Below are 20,984 nucleotides of genomic sequence, written 5' to 3' on the forward strand. Positions count from 1 at the left end.
AAAAAAAGAGAAGCTGGCATGTGAGGGATATCTCAAGGTACCAAGGTCACCTTGGGATTCATATCTAATTCTTTCTAGATCAGCCATAGAACCCAACCATCCTTAGAGAGAAGCCATAAAGTAGAAGGATTTGTCTGGGAATGGCCTAGTGTGTGTGGGATGACAAGCCAAATTCCAAGTTAAACTGGGCATGGGCTCACTTACGTCCTGTGGACCAGCCGTGTCATCTCCTTGTATGAAAGCAAGCATATCCTATGGGATTCTTAGAGAGCCCTGAACATCAGGGTTGTAATAATGCAAAAAGTCAAGTTTATCTTCCATAATTCCATAATCTACAAGTAAGACAGTAGAAATGATCAATGGAATAGAAGTAAATGAATCATGATGAAACTGTTTTCTTTTGCAGAATATTGCCTTCTTTGGAATCTAAGTCATGAGTTGGACGTTCCTCAGAGACCTCCTGAGTGGAGTAAATAAATACTCCACTGGGATCGGGCGGATCTGGCTGGCGGTCACGTTCATCTTCCGTTTGCTGGTCTACATGGTGGCGGCAGAGCATGTATGGAAAGATGAGCAGAAAGAGTTTGAGTGCAACGTTAGACAGCCTGGTTGTGAAAATGTGTGTTTTGACTACTTCTTCCCCATCTCCCAGGTCAGACTTTGGGCCTTACAACTGGTCGTGGTCTCCACGCCTTCACTTCTGGTGGTTCTACATGTAGCCTATCGTGAGGGTAGAGAGAAAAGGCACAGGAAGAAACTCTATGTCAGCGCAGGCACCATGGATGGGGGCCTGTGGTACACTTACCTTATCAGCCTCATTGTTAAAACTGGTTTTGAAATTGGCTTCCTGGTTTTATTTTACAAGCTCTATGGTGGCTTTAGTGTTCCCTACTTTATGAAGTGTGATTTGAAGCCCTGTCCCAACACTGTGGACTGCTTCGTCTCCAAACCCACGGAAAAAACGATCTTCATCCTCTTCTTGGTCATTACCTCATGCCTGTGCATTGTGTTGAATTTCACTGAACTGAGTTTTTTGGTCCTCAAGTGTTTTAAGTGCTGTCTCCAAAAATACTCTAAAAAACTCAAGTCCTCAATGTGTGAGTGCCATAACCTCAGATATGTTAAATATGGTGAGATGGGGGCCCCTCCCTTGCTCCAGAAGCACCATTTAGACTCAGCCATGAGCACAGCCCAGGGAGGGGAAACAAAGGTACTCTGTGGCACACAAGAGGCTTAAAGCAAACCCTCATCCCTCTGAAGTAGACATAGGCTTCCTTGGAAAACAAAGGGTGTCAGCCTTAATGTCACTTGGGAGGAATTTTTTAATTTTTCAATATGTGCTCAGTTGTATATACTAGACAGAGGTCTCATTGTTTGGTGGTAGGGTTCATCCACATGAACCCTACATGAGTTGTGTTTGAATGGTTAATTGCAACGTAGTCTGAAGAAAGCCAACTAACAGCATTCTTCTAAGTGCTTAGATCTATCAACTGGAAAATATAAAAAGTGACACTTCTTTCGAATGTGGTGGCCTCCAAACAACAATTGAGGCACTGGCAATTGTTCCAAATGGCAGCCAACGCTCCACTCACTCAGCCCTACTCAAACTTTGTAGAGAAAGCCTGTGATGAGGGTGGGGGTAGCAGCTAACCAGGGGCACACAGAAGCACATTCAGTGAGGGGGTTCAGCCTGGGGAAAACTCCACAGAGCCCAGGACGCTTTGCAGTTTAGGTGTCCCTGGATATAAGTGGACTAGGGGAAAGGGAAGAAAGCCATCATTTACTGGCCTCCAGCTTAAATACAAATGTTACTGGGAGATAATTCCACTTAAGCCTGAACTAGCAGACATTTGCAAGGGTCATTCTAGAGTCATGAGGGAAGGCAGGTCCCACAGAGAGAAGCACGTTGGTAGGGAGCAAGGGGAAGACCCAGAAAAAGAATATGCCTACCTGATAGTTACTGAACACTTATCTTTAACCACAGAACAATGAAATACTTTGTAAATTTCCATATGTTGGACCTTTTTACAATCAGGAATTCACAATGTACTATACACTATGTCATAGTTTGCCTACGATTTGCTAGTACATCTTCTAGAATAGATAGTAAAATGTGTGCTATGCTGTTACATTGGTTCAAAAAATGTAAAAAGAAGAAAAAGATATGTTTATTATCACTTGATTTGAAAACTATGGCTTTCTTTTACTTTCCTATTAAAAAAAAATCACAGATATATTCTCCTTGGATTTAATACTCTAACATATGTGCATTTCTCCGGAATAAAAATGAAGTGGTTTTGCGGTGTTACTTGACTGTCATTGATATCGTTACTTGGCTGCACTGGGCATGATTGTTCTGTGAAATAAAACTTGTTCTGACAATTTTAGAATAGGATTTGCAACCCTGCCTGGTAAAGATAGCTCAGAAATCATTCTTCTCCGCTGGGATTTTTTAAACAAAATGTAAGTTCATAAAAATGTAATTTTAACTAAAATTATGTCCTGTCTTCCACAGCCTGCCCTCTTTAACATAAAATGTCTCACTACAGTTCATGCATAACGAAGGTTATTTGTGTCATTATGTAGCCTCCAGACCATGCCGCCAACAGCGGTCATAATCTGTTTTAAAGACTGTCTGGACAGCAGAGAGGATGTGAACTCTGTGGTCCCCCTCCTCCAGTTTACACCACATGTCACTGCTGGACTCAGGTACTTGTATACATTGTACTTCACCTTGTGACATGAAAACATGTTTGTGTTTTCACAAAAGCTAGCCTTCACAAATTCAGGTAACCAGGGAGGACTTAAAGGAACATATATTTTTTTCTACAGTAATAGGTGGTTAAAGAGGTTTAAGGTTTTGGAGGCCCTGATCATGGCATAGAATCTAGAACATAGGGTTTTAGTGCACAGAACTGGAATGGACATCAGGGAATTTTTCAGTCTGAGGATGAATTTGCTGCTGAAACGCCTTTGGGGACCTCAGCCTCTTCACCTCAGTTATGACAACAAGCTCTGCTCAAGCTAAGAGGATTGGATGCATGTGTACATTCTTGCCTTTCCACTTTGCGTACAGAGGAGACTTAAAAGTAATGGAGGTAAAGGCCATGCATAAAGTTGTTTAGATAGGAAGGGGAATAATTTTTTTCTTTTTAAAGCTTAATTAATTTACAAAATGAGTTTCCTATATGAACATTCTGGAGGCTGTCTTGGTGTCAGTGAAGACCCAAAGCATTTGATTGAGAGAAATTGGCAGTTAAATTTTGCCATCTTTATTCTTTCTCTTATCAATAAATATTTATGGAGCAATGATTAATAGAAGCAAGACACTGTGTTGTGCATCTTTAGATATAATTCCCACCTCCAGAAAATTTCCACTTCCATTAAGGAGCATGGAGGTGAAGATGGGGTTGAGTATCTCACACCTGTATCCTGTATTTACATCACCTCACTTGACCCCCCTACAAGCTTCTGGTGCTCAGATAGTAACCTTAGAGATGAAGAAAGTGAGACCCGCAAAGGCAGTTACTCCTTTCAGGGACACACAGCTAGTAAAAGCAGAGTTAACAATCACCATAGTTCTGCCTTAAACAACCTGCTCACCATATCAGGCTTCCCAGATCACTAAACAGATGTCTTTCTAATTTCACTCAAGCCATTCCTGACTTGCAATTATTTTGTTTCCCTTGTCCTCATCCCCAGAATCTTTCTGGTTACAACTTTGCCCCTGGCCACAGGTTTTCCTCTAATTGGAGCTGGAGGGTATCTTTTTTTCAAGTACTTGGATAGAAGAATGCCAAGCGTGCAAGTGGCTATGGTTCCAATCTTCCCAAGGAAATTAAGCCAACTTTCTTCAGAGAGACAAACTGCAAAGACTAGAGGGGAGGGGAAAAAAGGCAAAGACCTGAGGATGTTTGAATTCTTTGATCCTGCTATCCCTGACACTGGCTCCACCCCTACCCTTTCTGCAGTTTAGTTACATCGAAGATAAATTCCCCATTTTTGTTTAAACTGGTTTAAATTGGGTTTCTGGGCCTTGCAACTAAAGGAGTCCTAATAAAATCATGTTCTTCATTAATTTCTTTCCTGTATAATAGAAAAAAGAGGTATGACTCTTCTCCTGTATTAGCCTTTCCTTCTTAGGCTTCAAGCATCCTAACTTTTACATGTGTGTATGTGTAGAACGTTTGTGTCAATAGGAGGAAAGACGGGAAAGGATGCCAACACTGGTTACAATAAGAGAAGGAGAGATGAAATTTTTCTTTATAAATCTTTTCATTGTTTCACATGTACTTTTGTTTTTAATTTTTTTTAAAAAATCTCTATATTTCCCAAAGATGCCTTAACCATTTTTTATTTTTTGGCTGCGTGGCATGCGGGTTCTTCCCCGGCCAGGGATCGAACCCGCGACCCCTGCGGTGGAAGCGCAGAGTCTTAACCACTGGACCACCAAGGAAGCCCTTAAATTTTTAATAAATAAAATAAAGCAATTGAAAACCCCAAAGTGCCCCATCTCTTTCTAGCTCGCATCTCATCACATGCATGTAACACTTGCCTTAAACATTGATGCCAGTGTATTCCTAGTTTACATTTTATTTTGCCTGTATATTTAGTATGACACAGCACAAAGGAGAGGGCATTTTGCAGCTCTGTGAAAAACTGGTGAGGAAGGAAAGCAGTGATGGGGCACGTGGAGGTAAAAAATGTCAGCGTTCAATTGAATTTTAATGACAAAAGCCCAAGGGAGGCATTCTGGTAGAGACCTGCCAGCAGCTCTTTCTTTAATATAAAATTGGGTCTTTTCTCACAAAGCAAATCTTCTTTCAGCTGTAAAAGACACCGGTGATTGTGGTGAGTTCTGAGAATTTTCCAGAGATCTATCTTGTTTCCACTGTGCCAGAGAGTTTAACAAACAGCCTTCTTATTCTGAGAAGATGTAGATGATCTTTTAAAATTCTATAACTGTACCCATAAATTCTGTCCGAAAGCAATGGGAAATGAGCTCTGGATGTTACCCAAATAAGCCACCATTCCCGTCTACTTACAGGTGAAGTATCGGATCCTTCGCCACCTGTGGAGATTTAATTTTCTATTAAAAGAAAAAAGAAAAAAATGTTGTCCAGACAAAAGTGATATACGTAGTTTTTTAAATCTTGTTTTAGCTTTTTAATCTTTAACTTATTTTTATCTTAAAGTTTCTATCAGACATTAATGTCTCCTGTCAGAGTGGAGATAGGCAGAATGGCTGTGGTATAGAACTGCAGCAGGCTCTGCTTGTCTGTGCAGAGCAACAGGAAGTTGAAGAAGTGGACTCCAGAGTCCTAGCCCTCAGGGAAAGGACTGGGGCAGAGGAGACAAATATTAAGCGGTACAATTTCCACATTCTTGTTATAAAAATGTCATTAACGAAATTGATGATCATCAATCCCGTTACTGAAAGTATGACTCACTAGGTTAGCCAAGTGCCTTCAATTAAAAAGCATTGATCTCAAAGGAGAGTAAGTACAGTAACTTGAGACCTTTCTGTAGAAGATTAGCAAACCTGATAAGCCAATCTTCTTAGAGAAGATTGCTCCTAATCACATTAATTTAATGATGAGATTAAAACTACTGACCGTGACCAAGGTCGAGAATCTTGTCTCATTCATCTCTTCACATCCTTGTATTGCCACAGCTTAGGTCCCTGGTACTGAGGTGTACGGTGTTTCTGGGGAAAAAAATCTTTGTGTTCCTCTTGCCTCTTCCATGTTTAATCTACCCAATATTTATTCCTCTCCACCTAAAAGAATTCTGATTTTGTTGGGGGTGGCAATGTGCCCACCTTAAAAAAAAAAAAAAAAAAAAAGCACATTTCCCAGTCTCCTTTGCATGTAGTTAGCAGTGTGTGACAACCTTCTTGTCAAAACAAGATTTCGTGACTGATGCTTTGGGGAGAGTTAAAAAGTGGAGCCGATCTACCTTGCATGCTTTTTGCTCCCCCCGTCTCTTCCTGACTGAGACATCATAGCTGGAGCTGCAGTGAACATTTTCTACCATGAGGTGACTCTGAGGATGGAAGCAAGACCTTATGGATGAAGGAGCAGAAAGAAAGCTCCTGGGACATTGACACCATTATGGAATTGCCATTAGCTCTGCACCGCCTGTCTCCATGCTTTTGTTTTTGTTGTTATGTGAAAGAGAACTTAACTCCCACCTGATGTAAGTCATTGATTTGTTAGTCTCTTTCACTTATAGACAAAAACAGTTCCTGACTACATTCATATTACTAATTAGGATGAAGACACAGAAGGCACGCTTCTATCTACTGAAGACAAAAGAAATGACCAGGATATTGAAAGGTAGAAATGAGACGTGTTTAAAGATCTCAATAGACTTTTGTTCAGAACAAGTCAGGTGAGGAACTTCCCTGGTGGTCCAGTGGGTAAGACTCCGCACTCCCAATGCAGGTGGCCCAGGTTTGATCCCTGGTCAGGGATCTAGCTCCCACATGCATGCCGAAACTGAGAAGCCCGCATGCTGCAATGAAGAGGCCGCTGCGGTGCAGCCAGAATAAGTAAATAAGTAAATAAAATATATAAAAAAAGAACAAGTCAGGTGAAATGCAACAAGTAATCATTCTGCATCAAGATTTAAATTTTAATATGAGACCAGGATTGATATTGGTTCATGAGGTAAAGTCCGTGGAGCTTTAGCTGTCCATCACCTTAACATGAACACAGTGTAATATGACGCTAATGAAAGAAAGTTCACTTAATTCTGTTGTCCTAGAAGTTCGTGTTCAGACTATAGGGAATGACTTTCCCAATGCTTGGAAAACAAATAACTTATTTCATGTTCCAAGATTTGAGAACCAGGACCAATGGGTGAACATCAAAGAAATAAAGATTTTTACCTAATATAGAAATGTTCTATCAATTTGAACTGCATCACAATTAAATGATTGCCTGATAAAGCACTGAGACTTTATATTAGCTATATCACTATATAAACCTGATCCCACAGAAAGATCTCTGATTAATAGAGAATTGCCTTAAAAAAAAACAAATTTCATGTATTATACAATAACAAGACTCCTCATTACAACAAACAAGTTAGGCAGTTCCATAGAAATGGTTGTAAGATTTACCTTCTTTAAAATCATGGCATTATAGTGACATGTAAGATAATCAATGTTTTCATTCATCTTTTCTTCAGCTTGAGAAATTCTAATTTCATTTCAAAGTCTGGATCAAATATTTCTATCAGAGAGCAAATTTTTGATATAAAATGGGGATAAATAATACCTATCTTATAGGGTTGTTGAGCGAATTAAATGAGGTGATCCACGCAAAGCATTGGCACATAGAGGTTATTTTTTAAAATGTTAGATATTAATACATGGCTGTATTATATCACTTCTCCCTCCGTTATTTGCTTGTTTTTTTTAATCCCCCCTCTAACTATGAGCATATTGAATGCAGGCAGAGCCAAGGCCTTCATCTTCATACCTTAAGGGCTTAATCCACACTAGTTGCTGACAGCAATTAATGTATTCATGAAATTTACAGCGCAACTATGTTGTATAAGCTAAAAAATCATAGTATTCTGGAATTGGAAGAAACCTTAAAAATACTTCCAAATGAGAAGACTACAACTCAGAATGATAAAGTGACTTTGCCTAACGTCAGAGGAAATGACAGAGCAAGAATTCGGTTATTTAAAACTCCAAATCTAGCCTTCCAGAAGCTTCCTGTACAAATAGCTTCAAAGATCTCTGGAATATTGGTATTCCATGTAATGGCCGACTGTGTTGCTTCCAGTTTTTGTTTGTTTTACTTTATTAGGCAACTAATTCTGATTTAGCTGACTCTGATTTTGTTGGGAGTGGCAACGTGCCCAGCTTAAAAGGCACATTTCCAAGCCTCCTTTGCATGTGGAGGTGGCACTGACTACCTTCTTATCAGAACAAGATTTTTCGACTGGTGCTTTGGGAAAAGTTAAAAATATGTACAATCCATGCAAGGTGACTCTAGTCTGTTTCCATTGTAAACGGTGGCCTATTTTTCCTAAAATGAATCAACAGCTAATATATCATAGTCATCTCCCAATTTTTAAAACTGTTCCAATATCTATTCAAACTATCATAAGTAGTCAAAAATATACATGACCACCACATATTAGCCCATACCCCTTATAAAGATAATTTTAAAAACAATGAAAACGTAATTCCTGGTTCAGTTTCTGGACCTTAGCTACACACACACTTCCCAGTCTTAGCTTGCCACCTTGTGGCCTCTTAGTCCTGTGCATCTCAGCGTTTGACCAGCGTTTGATACAGCAAAGCCTCTGGAACTGAGGATTTACACACACACCCACTTTAAACTTATTTTATACGCAGGTAAATGAGCTGTACCTCAAATTTCACTTCCAGACCAACTTCATTCCAGCAAAGGCTTACAAACCTTAAGTCAGAGAGACAGATGCTGGCAGCTACAAGTGAAGTGAATTAAAGAACATGCGCTGAGAGACAAGTGCACAAAAACCATCTAAATATTTATGGAACAGGACGTGCATACACGATTGCTGAAAAGGAGTGTATGTAACTTTTCCTGGGATGCCAATATGAACATCGCCTCTCATAGAGATGGGAAAGCAAGGTAATAACAGGATTTAAATATAGATTTTACCAAATCCAAATGGTGGCAGGGTCTCTCTTCCCACTCTGACAGGGTTATAAAATCTACTACAATGTCTGCTTTCTCTGCTGAAGGTATACGTACATATGTGTGTGTACATGTACATATATACTATTATAACTATGATATAAATTTCCCTTCAAGCAGTATTCTAGGATTGGTAACCTCAGTAAGAACACATGGGTCTCCTGGAATAGATGAGTCCGGTGGTGACAGCCAGCTACCTCCTATGGTTGTGATTAAATCAGTGGACATATCAGGAGCAGTGTCTGACACAATTATTAAGTATTACCCATTGTCCTACTAGATAGAGCCAGACTTCACTCTTGGGTTCCCAAGCCTCCCTTCCAGGATCTTTGAGCTCAGTGCTCAAACTGCAGCTCCACTGAGTGCCTGATTCAATAGATCAGACTTGAAAGCTCTGCTGGAACATGTCTGCCCTTTGCTTCCCTGCTGTACTTCTGAAAAAAGCTGCCTACACGCTGTAGGTTGGTTAGTGAAAAGAAAACAAAACATAGCCAGGCTGTAGGAAGGCTGGGCTCCAGCCTATAGTTTTAAAATCGAAATGTAGATTTTCTCTCATTGTCAGGGCTGTAACCTTAGAGACAGAGAGAGTGCGAGCGAGCACAGGAGCACAAGAACACAAGTTAAAAGCTCAGTGATTACATACAACCAATCACTATTTTGTGTTGGGAAGTGCACACCACTATCACACAGAACATTCTGGATGTTTCTGGTTGCTTCACTTCTAGCAGAGGTGCTGTTGCCTTTCCTACTTCTGGCTCATCTACTTCGGCTGGGGAACTGGTGTGGGATCAGGGTTTTGTTGGAAGAAACTAGAGTTGCTTCAGTTTCTCGTTTTATATTGGTAACATGTAGACTGCATTTTTTTTTAGAAAAACTATTTTTAAAGTGTAAGACACCAACATATGCCATGACATGTGACAACTTATAATTTTGCCTTATTACTAAAATAAGTATATGGCACTGCTTCCCATATTTCCAATGAGAACTTTCCCTGTATAACCCTGCCACTCTCCACCTTCATCCTCCTGCTTTGAAATGGCAACACCTTCAACCAGCAGGACAGAGAGAAAGCGTTCTGAACCAGGGGTCAAGAGACCTGTTTTGTAGGTTTACTGTCACAAGTCATTTAATTTCCCCGTATGTCACTGTCTTTATAAAACAGGGTTGCTAAGTTTCCTATTCTTCTCATGGAGCAGGGGTTGAGAATTACACTTTAAGCTGTATAAATCAGGTTAGAACACCACCCGACTGCCACCATGGATTAGAAAATTTCCTTTGAGGACAGATATACTTGAGAAAAAAACTTTGTAATGCTCCAGTTTTAAGTAGCTGTAAGCAGGTTTAGCAAATACATTAAGGATGCTTTTGAAATTTTCAAATAAGTAAATGTAATGAGTTTACCAGCTAACTAAGTGGTTTTGTAGGGTTGGAGGTAACAAGCAAGAATTACCAAAAGGTTCCAGTTGTTTGAACATCTCGGTTGTACTGATTGCAGAAGTGTTGTAGAAATATGTAAGAGACTGATGCTCTGTATAATCCCATCCCCCTTCCCATCCCTAAGTGTCTAGGTGTTGCTTTACACTGTGAAGCCTCCGTATAAAAGGGAGGACTTTGACTTGGCAAGGGCGGGGGCAGTCTCCTGGTGAGGATGACTCCTAGGTACCTGATTTCTAAGAATTTCCTCGTGTGATCTGCTCCTGAATAGTTTGAAACCCACCGTGTCCTCAAAAGCCCTGTGACTTCAACACCTCACTGCTTGGCAGGGACCTCGGCACATGAGGGCTACTATTACCACCCCGATGCCCCGTTCCTCTTCTCCAACCTCCCCTGTGGGATAGCGGCACTTAGGGGGTCCAGGACTGGTAGCACTAAAGTCTGTGCAAGTGCAGCTTGCAGAATGAACATTCTTTTGCCACACCCATAGCTATTCTGGGGAACACGAGAACCTGGTGGCTAAGGGGGCAGCAAACAAAACCCCTATTATTAGTCTCAGTTATAGGGCTCCCCATACACACTGACTAGAGTGAGTAGAGAGCTAGGCAGAATCCACTCTAGCCCTCCACAGTGGCTTCTCATTTCCTTCTGTCTCTCAGCTCCTTTGCTTTCTGAGTGAACATCACCAGTAGGGGCCCTTTGCTCCTCTATGTTCCCTACCTTCACGGCTCTAGATTGGCTTCCAGAAGTGGTTTTCCCTCCTTTGGAATCAATATTAAACTATAGACGAAAAAATTTCATAAATGTGGGTCTTAAAAAAGGAGTATCATTTACAAATCATCTCCTAATACTGTTTCCTAATCACTTGGGGAAAATGCCCTCCAGCTACCAGGACAATCTTCACAACATCATTCCAGCTAAAGACACTGAGCAAACTCTTAGCTCATGTGGCTGCCTGTGTTCTCCATACCAAGGGATGTACAAACTCTGGAGTCAGTCTGCCTGGTTTCAGCCCGCAGCTCTGCCACATACTAGCTGTGCAATCTTCAGGCAAGACACCTAGACTGTCCTCATCTTAAAATGAGGATAAGAGCACCGAACTCTTAAGAGTTGGTGAAAGAAGAAATGGAAGTACAAGGAAAGTTCCTAGCACGGTGCCTGGCACGTAGTAAAAGTCAAATAATATTAACTGTTTTACTATTACTAGCAGATCTGACACACGGGACTTAGGCCTGGGAAAGCTAGATAGAGCAGGTTCCTGCTAGACTGTACTCTTGGTCTTGAAGAAAGAATTCAAAGCTCATCTCTATATTCTGCAACTTTATCTTAACTTAACCTGGATCTCCCAAGACTTTTGGGCCAAGAGGATACCATGAAGAAGCTACTTTCCAAAACTCCTTACGTGTACCATGTAGCCTGGAAGCACGCTCTCCACTGAATCTCTTAATTTAGGACTTCAGCACTGGACTCACTCTTCTTACACCACTTCCTACTAACGGCATCTTCGGTGTACAGTCCATCCAATAAATTAGACCAAAAGCTGTTTTAATTTCTCAACTCTGTCAGCCTTCATCTACATTCTAATTCAGAAACATAGTTCTCTGGCCATTTCCAGACACTGTGTTACATTACTCCTAAAATCTTAAATTGCAATGCTCCAGTCTTTCATACCTAATTCTTGGCCTTATGCCTACTATACCCTCTCTTTGGCACCATTAAGACCTCCTGCGGAATCTGAAAAAAGATGATACAAATGAACTTATTTACAAAACAAAAACAGACTCACAGACTTAGAGAATTTATGGTTACCAGGGGGAAGGGTCGGGGGGAGGGATAGATTGGGAGTTCGGGATCGACACATACACTCTGCTACATTTAAAATAGATAACAAGAAACTACTGTACAGCACAGGGAACTCTGCTCAATAATCTGTAATAATTGGGAGATGAAGTTGAAAAATAGATACATGTATAACTGAATCACTTTGCTGTACACCTGAAACACACTGGTAATCAACTATACACCAAAATTTAAAAATTGTATAAAAATAAATAATACTGAATCTTCTAACCCCCCCTCAAAAAAAAAAAAAGACCTCCAGTCCCTTGACCACTCCATTTTCCTTTTTTCTTTTTTCAAAAATTTATTTATTCTTATTTTTGGCTGCGTTGGGTCTTTGTTGCTGTGCGTGGGCTTTTCTCTAGTTGTGGCGGGCGGAGGCTACTCTTTGTTGTGGTGGGTGGGTTTCTCACTGGGTGGCTTCTCTTGTTGCGGAGCACGGGCTCTAGGCGCACGGGCTCAGTAGTTGTGGCTCGCGGGCTCTACAGCACAGGCTCAGTAGCTGTGGCGCACGGACTTAGTTGCTCCGCGGCATGTGGGATCTCCCCAGGCCAGGGCTCGAACCCTTGTTCCCTGCAATGGCAGGTGGATTCTTAACCACTGCGCCACCAGGGAAGCCAGACCACTCCATTTTCTTCTGTCCTCTTGGCTTTGTTTCCTACCCTAACCAGCCTCAATTCATTGATGTAATAATACTCCTCCTGGGACTATGCAACCTCTTCCTTCTTCCTCCACTGTTCAAGCTGAGGAACACTACTGGAAATATTACATAACCATGCAGACAGTGCTACTACAAGATTATGCTCTCCTAACTCAGCTGGGCCTTGAATGCTGATCAATAATCCTTTTATATTTGGCCCCTTCTCTCATTCCTCACTTCAAACTTTAACATTTAAATGTTGACTTCCTACTTTTCCAAGGCTTCTTCTGGAGCAGGAATGTTCTGTTTCCTAGGAACTCAACATTCCTACTTAACAGACTTAGTCTAAGAGATGTCCTTTTTATTTGGTAATGCTAATACCTCCACCTGTTCTTGAGACCAGGTTCCATCTACTACTCTATGTCAGCTTCTGCCTCTTTAATGGGTACCTCCCCAGAATTCATAAATATTCGACTTTACCTTAAAGGCCTTCCAATAAGGTCAGCTCCTAACTAGTTTCCTTCCCCATTTTCTCTCTTCTGGCTTCCATAATGCTCCATACCCTACCTCCTTTCCTGGCTGTCACCTAACACTTCCTTCCCAAGTCTTCTCTGCTACTTTTTCTTCTGCCCACTGAGTGTCCACTAAGTATTGGTGTTCCTCAGGGTTCTCTCTGTGCTGACGTATTTTTTCCCCTACGTGCTTGCTGCTTCTTTCAATTCCAGCAAAATGTATCAGGTGCTTACTATACCTCAGATTATGGGCTAAATGCTCAGGAGATAGGAGACAAAGACAGGATGCTTGTCCTCAAGGGACAGAGCTGTTTCAGACCCCTATAAAGAACTGATCACTATACCTCTCCGCCTTAATGACCTACAAGAACCTCAAACTCAGTATTAGCCTTTCCTTCAATGCTATGTTCCTTCTACAGACATACCTGTTTTATTGCTCTTTGCTTTACTGAACTTCACAAATACTGCATTTTTTACAAACTGAAGGTTTGTGGCAACCCTGTGTCAAGTCTATCGGGGCCATTTTTCCAATAGCATTTGCTCACTTCACGTCTTTGCCACATTTGTAATTCTTGCAGTATCTCAAACTTATTATTATTCTATTTGTTATGGTGGTCTGCGATCAGTGATCTTTGATGTTATTCCTGCCAAAAGATTACAACTAGCTGAAGGCTCAGATGATGGTTAGCGTTTTTTAACAATAAAGCATCTTTTTAAATTAATTTTTTTGAGTATAGCTGTTTTTGAGTAATGTGTTAATTTCTGCTGTGTAGAGCAAAGTGAATCAGTTATACGCATACACATATCCCCTTTTTTGGATTCCCTTCCCGTTTAGGACACCACAGAGCACCGAGTTCCCTGTGCTCTACGGCAGGTTCTCACTGGCTGTGTTTTATACACAGCAGTGTATGTGTGTCAGTCATTCTCCCAATTCATCCCACTGCCCCCGCAACAAAGCATTTTTAAAGTGTGCACATTGTTTTTCAGACGTGATACTACTGCATACTTAACGGATTACAGTAGAGTGTAGACATAACTTTTATACACACTGGGAAACCAAAAAGTCTGTGTGACTCAGTTTATTGCGATATTTGCTTTATTGCGGTGGTCTGGAACTTAACCCATAGTATCTGAGGTACGCCTGTATGTTGTCTTGGTAAACAGCATCATCATTCACAATCACCCAAGCCAGAAAGTAAAGAATTTTATGATAATCTATTTCTCACATCTGAACCCCTCTCTACCAAATCCTCCTCACTGGCACTTAAAATATGCTCCATTTGTAAAAACTAGTTGGAATCCATAACACTCTTCAGCTACCATTCTATCTTCTCTTTCACAACCAACTTTCCAAAAATAGGCATGTACACTTGCTCTCTACATCCCTCAAAACTGGCTTCCATTCAAACTACATAATTGCCAAGGTCACTAATTACTTTACCACTAAAGCCAGAGGATGCTTTCCATCCTATGTCTCATGATTTTTCCTATCACTTAATCTACTTTTATTTTAATTTTTATTTTTTTGCAGTACGCAGGCCTCTCACTGTTGTGGCCTCTCCCGTTGCAGAGCACAGGCTCCGGACGCACAGGCTCAGTGGCCATGGCTCACGGACCCAGCCGCTCCGCGGCATGTGGGATCCTCCCGGACCGGGGCACGAACCCGTGTCCCCTGCATCGGCAGGCGGACTCTCAACCACTGCGCCACCAGGGAAGCCCCTTAATCTACTTTTAAATACTGAGTCCCTCAGAGTTCAGCCCTGAACCCTTTCTATGCACTTTTTCCTATAGCCAATCACCCATTCACAAAACGGCTCCTCTTCCCGTCTCACCTACCTGAACATATGGTACTTCTTCAACTACTTATTCAAGGCAAAACCCTGGAAATCTTCTCTGCTTCTCCCCTCCTCTTCCTTTCCCATAACTCATAATGATCAAGTCCTCTCAAATATTTTTGGTCTCTCCAGTCCATCCACCTTTCTCCTTCAACCATCACCACTCCACACCGACAGTATCCTCTCCCCTGGATGACTTGGACAGCCTTCTTAACTGGTCTACTTGAATTCCCCAATAGAATGCTCTCACCAGAGTGAACTTCTAAAACTGAAAATGTGGGGCTTCCCTGGTGGCACAGTGGTTAAGAACCCGCCTGCCAATGCAGGGGACATGGGTTCGATCCCTGGTCCGGGAGGATCCCACGTGCCGCGGAGCAACTAAGCCCGTGAACCACAACTACTGAGCCTGTGCTCTGGAGACCGCACACCACAACTACTGAGCCCGTGCGCCACAGCTACTGAAGCCCGCACGCCCTAGAGCCCACACTCAACTACTGAAGCCTGCGTGCCTAGAACCTATGCTCTGCAACGAGAAGTCACCACAATGAGAAGCCCACACATCACAATGAAGAGTAGCCTCTGCCCAAAAATAATTTTAAAAAACCCACAAAACTGCAGATGTAAGAATCTTATTCTTTTGATTGAAACCCAAATGTGAACCCAGGATAAAGTCCAATTAGGTCTAAGACACAGTGTGATGTGGTCCTTGCTTACTTCAAACGCTATCAGGTTTTTTTTTGTTTTTTGTTTTTACCATTTCCTCAAAAGTTATTCTTACCAGTTTTTCAGTTTCCCCTTAGCCTGGAGCTTTCTCTGCCTTGCTTCCTCCAATACCTCCTTCTTTAGTGAAGTCTTCATTAACTGCTTCCCCTCACTACAGACCATGCAGTATCATATTCTCACGCCATTATATATTCTTACAGTACCCCCAGAACTAGTAATGATGGTAATTGTGTACTTCTGAGCTCCATGAGAGTTTGAGTCAAGTTTTCTTCAACTTCCATTTAAGCATTCAATAAAATTTTACTACTGCTAAGTACATACTATGTTTAAGGTACTGGACTAGGTGCTTGGCATAAAGCAGTAGGCGATCTAACTAGAAACATTTCTGCCCTTGTGCAACCTATAGGTTGGTTTTGCGGCAGTGGTGGTGGCGGCATGAGATTTAAGCACGGCAGAAAAAAAGCCATTACAACTCAAGATGAATGCTATCAAGGAAGCTGAGTGCTGTAATGGAATAACTAACTGGCCATGGGGCTAGAGAACCTACCTTGAGAAACCTAGGTAGTGACTTCAGACAGAGTACTGGGAAAGGAACAGGTTGAAGGCGGGGTGGGGAAAATGACTTTGATATGACGTGATATGCCTAACTATGAGGTAGGCAGCTGAACATGAAAGCCTGGAACTCTAACAAGTTTGGTCCTAGGGTTATGTGTTTAGGTGTGACAGGTACACTGATAATACTAAGCTCCACAGAATGGACACCATCCAAAGAGAGTGTAGAGTCACACAAGGAGCCAAAGGTCCAGGTCCTGGAAGAGGAACTAGGATTGGAGTCAGTGATGGAGCAGCCAGAAACCGCTGCTGTAAGGATAAGGAGAAAGCCAAGAGAAGATGCCAAGAAATCCAAGGGAGAATACTTCAAAGGGGAAGTCCTCAACCCTACTGAATGCTCCTGAGGCAGTAAATGAGGGCAGAAAAAGAACCTACAGGTATGACAGCATGGAAGAGACTGGTGATCCTGATGAAGGCACTTTCAGCAAAGTTGTAGGGACACACAAAGTGGTAGTAAATGAAAAATGGAGGCAACTCAGATTAGTTATGATGGGAACTAAATAAAAGGGGATATTATAGTTGGATGGGATCAAATGACCACTCTCCCCCTTTTCTTTCAAGAACAGTAGCTATTAGGGACTAATATGAGCTGTTGGAAAGGATCTAGGAAAAGAAAGATTGATGAAACAAGAGTAGTTAATTCAAGGTTTCTGAGAAGGTGAGGAGGGCTTTTGACAAGTAGAAGGGAGTGCAGATATAGACGGGTTTGTAAACTTAGTGATGAAATTTGAGAAAGTTCCTGTCAAATTTTTGTATTTTCTCAGCAGAAAAAAGAAAAAACAAAAAAGAGTACATAAATCATTTAAGTTTGTGGAAACAAACTGCAGAAAAATTGCCAGTTTTGAGCCTATTTAAGTTTTGAGATTATAAACCTGCCTGTTGTAACAATTTTCTCCTATTCAACTGCTCAAGAGTAGACAGAAAACTGCGATTTTTCCAGATCACGACATAAAGGGAGGTGCAGGGGTATGGTCTGAGGATATTTGCAAAGTGGGATCTAGTCTCTAAGCCAGACAAGTTGAGGGCCGGGAGTGAACTGATGAATAGTGAGCAAGTGGTAGCATTAACTGTTATTCGTGATGAGGTGGAAATACTTTTTAGTGGAGGTATCTCGAGCAGATGAGCTGGAGAGATTGTGGTTGGGGAAAGGGAATCTGAATTCCAGATTTGGAAGTGATACAGGTTTCGATTATGTCAAAGCGTAGGGCCCCCATTTATGGAGCGATCACTGAAATGAGAGGCACCTCTAATGAGCAAGTTCATCAGGAAATAAATTTTGTTCACTGAGTGGTAGTGTTGGGCGGCATAGATAGTAAGTGAAAAATATAAAAATTAAAAACACTGGTATGGAGAATGAACGTGTGACACTTCATTACAGAGTGATCCGGGTGGCTCTCTGATGAGGTGACATTTAAGGAATAAGCATTCCAGACACAGGAGTAAATATGTGTAAAGCCCTTGAAGTGGTGGTGGTTTGGGGGAAGCTATTTCCAGATGCTTCCATCTCCTATACAGGAGATGGAAGCATCTGGAAAATGGGAAGTAGCATAAGAATGTCTGGAGAGGTTGGCAGGGACTTTCAGTAAAGAGACTGGATTTTAATCAAAGTGTACTTAATGTTCAATAAATATTATTTGGATGTAGGGTGATGAAACATTAACAACCAATACAGCAGGGGAATCAATCCAATTGGAATGGATAAACTGACCAATCAGAATAATCACCACGTGTAAACAGCTGGTACAGGTGCACTGGTGCACACCTGCTGATCACGAGCCCTGGCTGAATGAATGACATCTGAGATGTCTGTCTCCCAAAACATGTTCCTTAAATCACTAACTTAGTGGGATATACCTAAGTATTAACATTAAAAAAATTTTTTTTTAATGTTCATGGTCATATAAGTCTGAAAAATTCCCACTTTAACAGTTAACATCTTTTCTGTACAGCAGAACCTCTCAGTCTTCAATATGCGGATGTACACTGGATTCGTTAAGGGGAGCTACAGCACGCAGTTTAGAAAACGGCTTTCATCACTGCCATCACCTTTCCACCCACTACTAGCACACTACACTAAACATTTTGAAAAAGGCTGCCTTACCGCGCCACTTCTTGACACCTCTCACATTCATTAGTCTCTTTCTCAACTCCTGTAACATTCTTTTTTCTGGCGCCCATCAATTTTTGCACGGACTACTTCAAGTCTCCCTGCTCTTAACCTCCAACTTATCCAACCTATCCTCTATACAGTGCCAATTATCTTTCTAAAATCGGTACCTGATCAAACGGTTCAACTGAAATGCATTCAGTAACCACTTGAAAAACAACACGATAAAGACTAAATGTGGCAAACAAGAACCTTCACGACCTGGCCCAGCAGCCTCCTCAGCTTCAGCTTCTCCAACTCCCTATCTTTCCACACAGACCACCTGCAATACTGCAAATGCACTATGCCACTTCTTATCTCCTGCCTAGAATTCCCCTTTCCCCTCTGAGCAGCCGCCGACCACTCACTGATCTTTCAAGACCCATCTTTCTAGAAACACTCATAACCACCTACCTCTTTTTCCCTGAAAAACAGAGCATTCTCTCCATGTCTCTAGCTTTCATGTACTTTTATCTTAATAACTATAGCAACTGTTTGCTTACCTGATGATCAAAATTTGCCTTTGTAAAACTCTGTCCAGCCATTTAAAATAATTATTTAATTATGCTGAATTTAACATTGCTGAAAATTTCTCAAACTGTTACATTTCACTTAATGATGTATTCTGAATAACATGTTCTGATCTGTAAGATTCAAATTCTCTGAGTTTAGAAGAGGGAAAAAAATCCATTTTTCAAATGATGAAAACTTGGGCAAATTTACACTGTAGGAAGAAAATATCTCAAAGACAAGAGATTGAGGAAAATTATACCATGAAAAATATATACTTTTTGATACTTTTTTAATACTTAGGCATTACATTCTGTATCAAATTTTACCAACATGCTGTTGTTCTATAAATTCATTATTTTATACCATAATTTGATTTTTCTGTTCCATGCTAAAAAGCCCACTATTCCATAATTACTTTTAGCATACAGTACCTGGAATATAAAAAAAATTAACTCAATGTTGGCAAACTGCCCGCCCCACCCCCCACCCCCAACATGTAGGAGAACAATTACAGAAGTTCTAGTGGTTAATTTTCTTAAGCTAATGAGCAAAAGAAAAGCCCCAGTACACTGGCATTTTCCCTTAACAGGCTCATCACTACATTCATCAGAAATAAACCTACTTACTGCTGTACTATACAGGGCAGTTTGCCAAATGCCTACCTTTAAGATCTAGGTCAACTTCTAAGAAAACTGTACGGAAACATTCAGTTGTTAACAAAAATTTAATATTAAAATGACTCAAAGTTAAGTTATTATTAATTTAGAAAAAAACATGTATTAATCACCCATAAGAACAACTTTTATTTTAATAAATAACAGTGGGCTTACCAAAGGATAGGGATTTTAATGTGTCAAGTTTTATGCATATTGGTAATAAACCTTAAGGAGGTGAAACCAACTATTCAATATAACCCATTCGGCCCTAAAAATAAAACTATAATACTTTAATAATAAAACTTAAAAAAATATTTTCCAAAAGAAAATAATTCACTCCTTGACCATGCTTATTTATTCAGAGTACCAGCAATTTCAGTTAATGTTAAGTGCTTCATTTTTCCTGCAAGTCTGATGTTGAACAGGGGATATACACATTTTCATATCACAATATCATCAATGTCTCAGGCTAATAATATTGTGAACGCAACTGGTTTATAACAAAGTCAAAAATTAATGCTACTATTTATGGCAAACAGAAACAAAAGTAAATTTGAAAGGATGTTTTCTTTTGTTTCCAGTACTGATTTTAATTGGAATTCAAAGGAAGGTAATAAACTCTCCTGAAATAACCTCTATCTCTGGCCGTAAATCCACAGTATAAATATGGTGAATAAAGCTAATCTATAAGAGCTAACTATATACTGAATAACCAAAATAATCAATTGTAACAACTAATACTGCTCTGGAAGACCAACCTAATGAAAAAAGTATCATTAGATATGGTGGGAAAATACAGACAAATCTGTACAATCTAACATCTATAAACAGTAAAATCAAAACATCCAACTTCCTTATAGAAAGTGTTTCATCTATGTAATTATAAATGTTTAAGGACTCTTGCATTTTATAAACACAAGATGGGCTCACTTTGATGATACCAATTTTTAGATTTATAAAAATGTTTAAAAAAATCTTTCCACAAAAGTTTATACAGTTTAAAGCTATACACCAATCTATAAATCTCAGAAAATGGGGGAAAAAAAACAAATAAAACCCAAAAACCTTTATAAGATCACATGTATAAAACAAGAAATGAAATGTGATTTTATTTAAGGCAATACTGGGCTACTTCACAAATCACCACCTCAAATATTTACACTGCTCCACACTACTAGTTTCTATCACATTCACAAAGGATTTTTTTTTTAAATACCAAATGTTTAAAATCTTTGATGTAGTAAATTCTTTATTCACATTTCCATTATATTTCATGGAATCATAGTAACTATATCCAATTAGAAGCACTGAAAAGAAAACTGCAGCTATAGGAAATTGCTAAAGAATCTGCTTTAATTTCACATGAGTACCA

The 20,984-nt window shown here is 40.4% G+C and overlaps 1 protein-coding gene across 1 annotated transcript; it reads left to right on the top strand.

Annotated features, from left to right (window-relative positions):
* The first annotated feature begins 433 nt into the window (after window positions 1-433).
* GJB7 (gap junction protein beta 7) lies at window positions 434-16,641 on the top strand. Its single transcript, XM_065888650.1, has 3 exons — window positions 434-1,210; window positions 5,196-5,439; window positions 16,403-16,641. The coding sequence occupies exons 1-3, from the start codon at window positions 434-436 to the stop codon at window positions 16,639-16,641; spliced, it is 1,260 nt and encodes a 419-aa protein (XP_065744722.1).
* Window positions 16,642-20,984: the final 4,343 nt, after the last annotated feature.

The sequence above is a fragment of the Phocoena phocoena genome, chromosome 12 (assembly GCF_963924675.1).
Source record: "Phocoena phocoena chromosome 12, mPhoPho1.1, whole genome shotgun sequence".
Taxonomy (NCBI): Eukaryota; Metazoa; Chordata; class Mammalia; order Artiodactyla; family Phocoenidae; genus Phocoena; species Phocoena phocoena.

What these genes read in the sequence shown, in the direction of transcription:
- GJB7 (XM_065888650.1), top strand. Translation starts at nt 434, where the DNA reads ATGAGTTGGACGTTCCTCAGAGACCTCCTGAGTGGAGTAAATAAATAC. An exon ending in CCCAGGGAGGGGAAACAAAG is followed by an intron (nt 1,211 to 5,195) that starts GTACTCTGTGGC and finishes TTTATCTTAAAG; the next exon opens with TTTCTATCAGACATTAATGT. An exon ending in CATCAATCCCGTTACTGAAA is followed by an intron (nt 5,440 to 16,402) that starts GTATGACTCACT and finishes TTATGTGTTTAG; the next exon opens with GTGTGACAGGTACACTGATA.